Source organism: Austrofundulus limnaeus, unplaced genomic scaffold (genome assembly GCF_001266775.1).
Source record: "Austrofundulus limnaeus strain Quisiro unplaced genomic scaffold, Austrofundulus_limnaeus-1.0 Scaffold96, whole genome shotgun sequence".
NCBI classification, from domain to species: Eukaryota; Metazoa; Chordata; class Actinopteri; order Cyprinodontiformes; family Rivulidae; genus Austrofundulus; species Austrofundulus limnaeus.
In genome coordinates this window covers 194,736-199,597 of record NW_013952498.1, presented here as the reverse complement: position 1 = coordinate 199,597, position 4,862 = coordinate 194,736, and the positions used below count along the sequence as shown (strand labels likewise).

Genomic DNA, 4,862 nt, shown 5'->3' with positions numbered 1-4,862 from the left:
CACACACACACACACACGCACGCACACGCACACACACACACAGAGCGCTCATTGTCTGCCTCAGTCTGCACCCGGTTTTTTACACGGGGCAAAAAATGCATTTAAACCAGCTGAAGTTAAGTTTAGAGCACAGTTTGAAACGTACACTGAAGGAAACCTGCATCACGACTTTAATACACACTGAAGTCAGAGCAAACGTGATCTGCAGCGTCTGTTTGCTGCACGGCGGCAGCTCTAACGTAACAGCGAGAAAGGACCGAGAGCTTTTTATTTTAATCCAGCAGGGAGAACAATACAGGTGTTCTTCTCTGCCTCCTGTGAGCAGTTCCAGCATTTTTTAAAAGAAAAACAACTCGGACACGCTAATTACAGTGCGGTTTCAAACCGAAAGTAAAAACATGGCGCTCACTGTGCTCCCGTTCGAAGTGAAACTTAACACACAGCTGTTCTCTCTACCACACATTGTCCGACACAGCAGACAGAAACAGCTAAATTAGACAGTTAAAACACATTAAAAGTTCATAACTCACCCTGATTGTTGTTGGAACTCTGTGGAGATTGTGCCGAGGCTGTCACTGTTAACAGTGAACACCAGAGGGCGCAATTAACAGCTTTCTTTGAGGCACCGAAATAAAGCACCGAAATTAGAGTTGTGTTTCGGTCTGTGTACTACCGTTGACCTTCGCCCCGGTGCCATACTGGAACGAGTTTCGGTACCCAACCCTACACCTGACCTGCTTCATGACAAGAGTTGTCCCCCATCCTGTAAAATACAGAATCGTCCTTTATTTGACCATAAAATGTTGCGTCCTGTACCGAACTGATACGGGATGAGATATCTGTACTTTCATAAATGTGCAATAGACAGGTCTCCTCTTGCCAACACTTAAAAAGCCTCCTCTCCTCCCCTGCTCTGTGTGTCTGCTCTCACAGTGAGACACACACACAAACGCTGATCAAAAAATAAAACTGCTCTCAGAGCCCATGCTGATGACAAGAAGCCGCGCTTTTTAAAAATGTCCACTACACTCGATATTCAACCACATCCTCAAAACGTTTACAAAAGTCCAGACATGACGTGAGCAGGAAGAGGAACAATGGCTACAGTGTCCAAAGGTACAAAACACCACAAGGAGCAGGGGAGTTAGAACAAATACAGGCTATTAAAATAGTAAGGTTATTAGAATTTAAAAAAGAAAGAAGCCAAAATAAAATCAGGAACTCCAAAATAAGAAGTCATTCAAGGTTTTGTGCCTTTTGATTTGTTGAGAAATCAACTTCATATAACATGTCAACTCTATCAGGAAGCTCAGAAAAATTATTATTTAAAAAAAAAATCATTTGTGTTTGTGAAATGTGGCCTGGATGATTAGCAAATTAATAGAGTATTCCTTTAAACTCGTTTTTATACTTTGCTATAAACCTAYCAGAACATGTTTCCAGTTTAACTGCAAGTTAGGAGATATTTTTGAGTTTTAACATTTAGTCACAAACATGTTAGAGTGAGGAGGACACAGCCAGAGTGACAGGTTCTGCAAAGACATCACAGAAATGTGTCAGATTTAAACATTTTAAGGTTTTCTTTTCCAGGATTAAGTGTGTGGTCGAGTTTGAAGGACTTTTATTTTACTTTAATGATGCAAAGAAAAAGATCTGACATCAGCCAGACATTCTGCAGGTCACATAGGAGCGCAACACTGCATACATGTAAAAACACAGAACAGCCATCAGTCACAGTTTCTCAGAACCTAACCTTGTCTAAAAGAAATGTCAAAATGTTTATATTTTAGAGGAACACAGCGCCCCGCCTTGTAGGTGCCGCTGTGGTGGGTGTCCCTTATTTTAATTTCTTAAAGGTGGCAACCCTATGACCCTCACTGAGACCCCTACTACTACTCCTTTGGGTGTGCTAGATGGGAACTTACTCCTTTTTTCCCAGGGATGGCACACTCCCAGTTCATCAGATTCATGGTTCCATCTGGATTCTTAGTCGGCACAGCAACAAAGCCCTGCAAGGTTTACATACAGTACGACAAGTCATCAGGTTGATGTCAAGGAAGAAAATACATTACATATGTGCCAGGATGATGATGATGTGCTTGTGCTTACAAATGGATGGTCTTTCCTCCAAGCTTTACGCTCCTGAGACAGTCTGCTAAGAGCAATACCAGACATTACTGCTCATCAACGCCTCCCTGTGGAAAAACAACACAAAGCTAAACAATTTTATCCAACTTGTGTACACAACAAACACATGACCAAAGTTAATTCTACCAACTCAGTCACACGGATTGATTAAGTTACTAGCATTAATACGAATCGGGTGTGATGAATAATTTAACCGAGTTAGCCGCTTCTTTCCTCGTTACAGAACAGAAACCGCGAGAAAACGGCGCAAAAAAGAAACAATTCACCAGTGTTATTGTTATGTAATGAATATTCCTCTCAAACTCACCAATTTTCACTTAGACTGATGAATACCACAATGAATGAGGGTTGGGTTGTTTGTGAGGAAAAGCTTATCGGCTAACGTTAGCTCCGCTTACGGCGACTGAAAAGAAAAAACACCAGTCGACGCTCAAAAACAAAACCAGCTACTGAGTAAAAACAGCAACCAAACTTAACTTATTTTTGTTATTATAACTCACAGATTATAAAAACCGAGTAGTGAAATTTTGTGGGGGGTTGATTTAATGATTATTTAAAACAACATGACTCTGAACATCGTTAGGTTAGCTAGCCTTCAGGAAAAAGGACCCCGATTTGTTTGTTTCGTGAGGGCCTTCAGGCAGTGAACAGGACACCCTTTGGTATACGTCACTGATGAGCCGCCATCTTTGTTGGGGGATTTTTGAACCGCAATCCCAAAATATACTGTGGAAATTACGAGTTTAAATAAAAAGACGATTTGGTGAGAAATATTATGCTGCATTTCCCAGCACATGTATTTAAGACTTTTGGAAAAACATAGTTTACTAAAATCACTTTGAATTTATCTAGGCTCTTCTGTATCGGGTAAGAGAACTGTCAGAAAAATTGTACGTGTAAGAGTCTAAATTTGTACATGTAAGTCTATAAACATTCATAAATTTGTTACAACTTTGCCACATTACAAGTACGAATCAAATTTACAAGTACAATTCTTTCACCTGTCAAAATAACAGACATTATGCATGGAACATCGAAAAGATCGACTGCAAACAGTAACTAAGCCAGACCACTAGGGGGATATGACCACTGCCTCATTTGGGACCAGATGAACTCTATAAACGCAACAATTTGCTGAAGGGAAAAGCATTTGGAGGCTTTTKAGTTTGTCATTCATGTCATGTAGTACAACAATAAAGTAGATAGTAGATTTATGATGAACAACCAAAAAAGAAAACTGATGCGTTCTTAAAACCGACCGCATAATGGAAAAAATAATGCAAGTTCAAAAACACATAACGGCAGTGCTCTGACCCGGCCAGCATCAAGTCGCCCACCATCAAACCCCTAAACAACTTTAAGTTAAACTCGTTTTACTTTTAATAGTAGTTTGTATTATTTATTTCACGTTTGGTACACATAGTACTTGTCAGTATTTGTAAGAGGATGTGTTTAAACAGTTTCTTTGCTGAAAGTAGAGCTTTGTTGATTGTTGTTGTTAGCATGGTGATAATAGGAAAGAAAAAACAGCCTCATGTTTCCTGTTCAGTCGAAGTTTATTTAAACGGCTTGAAAAGAACAAAAACCTAATTGGTGTTAAAACTGTGAGTTTAAAAAACTTTCTCTGACTATAATTTGATTTGTTTATTAAGACCTTGTTGGCTACATTTTTAAAGCTTWGTCAGAACTACACGGACATTGATTTTAATTAGAATCACCATAAATCAAAGTTAAACTGTGTTTAACTYYGTTAATCTATTTTTAACTACTACCAAACTACTTCCTTCAGATTTCAGTGACCAATATGAGTAGAAAAATGTTTGCTGTCTGATTAATGAGACTGCTGGCTGTGACTGTGTGATACTATAACTGTGTTCTTTTTAATTTACTTTTATTCAACCTCGACCTGAATGTTTGTGGACCCACTGAGGACCTGTCTCCAGACCTTTGTATCAGAGCAGGACTGAGACCATCAGGCTCCATCAGTGAGACTACAACCAGTGGAAGCCAGTTCCACCCCACATCAGGTCAAATAGTTGTATTAGCAGTAATATTATAAACTTAATATAAATAAAGTCAATAAAATTCATTAAATAAAGTTAAAATAAATCAGTCTTGTTAACCTGTTGATTTTATGTGATTCAGATAAGTGCAGTTGATGCAGCAGCAGCATTCAGCCCATCCAGGGACCCAGGACAGATGTCCTCTACATCCACACCTACATCTGACAGGCAGGTGGATGAGGAGGTGATGGAGTTCCTGACCATCTGAAGAACTGAACCAGCAGCAGGATGAGGAGGTGATGGAGTTCCTGACCATCTGAAGAACTGAACCAGCAGCAGGTTGAGGAGACACTGCAACAAAATCTGTTCATCTGGGTTTTAAAGCCTTCATGACAGCTGAAAAATTCAGTTAATGCAAATGTAGTTTTAAAATGTCCTGTTTAGAGCTGAGGAAGTCAAACACCAGGCCTCGACATATTTTTTAAACTCAGGATGTTTAATCTGTTTATATTAAAGCTTACCTGGAAGTTTTCATTTATTTGACATTGATTGATGGTTTTACTTTAATAAATAAATTGTTAAATATTCAACACTTTTGTTTTTACCTATGAGCTGTGAGTGATAGATGAAACAATGAATATAGTAAAAAAAATGGGGGAGGGGCGCAGTAAATTATTAAAATGTTAAATGAAACGTATCGCAAATAACACT

The 4,862-nt window shown here is 39.0% G+C and overlaps 1 protein-coding gene and 1 long non-coding RNA gene across 3 annotated transcripts in view; one reads left to right on the top strand and one right to left on the bottom strand.

The window, feature by feature from the left end:
- The window catches only part of LOC106520652 (SUMO-conjugating enzyme UBC9), an 11,703-nt gene extending 8,969 nt beyond the window's left edge, over positions 1-2,734 (bottom strand). The window contains exons 1-4 of one of the 2 annotated variants that reach the window (XM_014012860.1): positions 2,649-2,725; positions 2,456-2,551; positions 2,110-2,195; positions 1,926-2,009 (exon numbers count right to left, since the gene is read on the bottom strand). In XM_014012860.1, the coding sequence (XP_013868314.1) occupies positions 1,926-2,009; positions 2,110-2,175 (150 nt within the window). In that variant the 5' untranslated portion in view covers positions 2,176-2,195; positions 2,456-2,551; positions 2,649-2,725. Of the gene's footprint in view, positions 1-1,925; positions 2,010-2,109; positions 2,196-2,455 lie in introns of both variants that reach the window. The other variant, XM_014012858.1, reaches the window with a different exon arrangement.
- Positions 2,735-3,968: 1,234 nt separating this feature from the next.
- On the top strand, positions 3,969-4,683 carry LOC106520643 (uncharacterized). Its single transcript, XR_001310574.1, has 2 exons — positions 3,969-4,175; positions 4,294-4,683. It is a non-coding gene; the product is annotated as an uncharacterized LOC106520643 (long non-coding RNA).
- Positions 4,684-4,862: the final 179 nt, after the last annotated feature.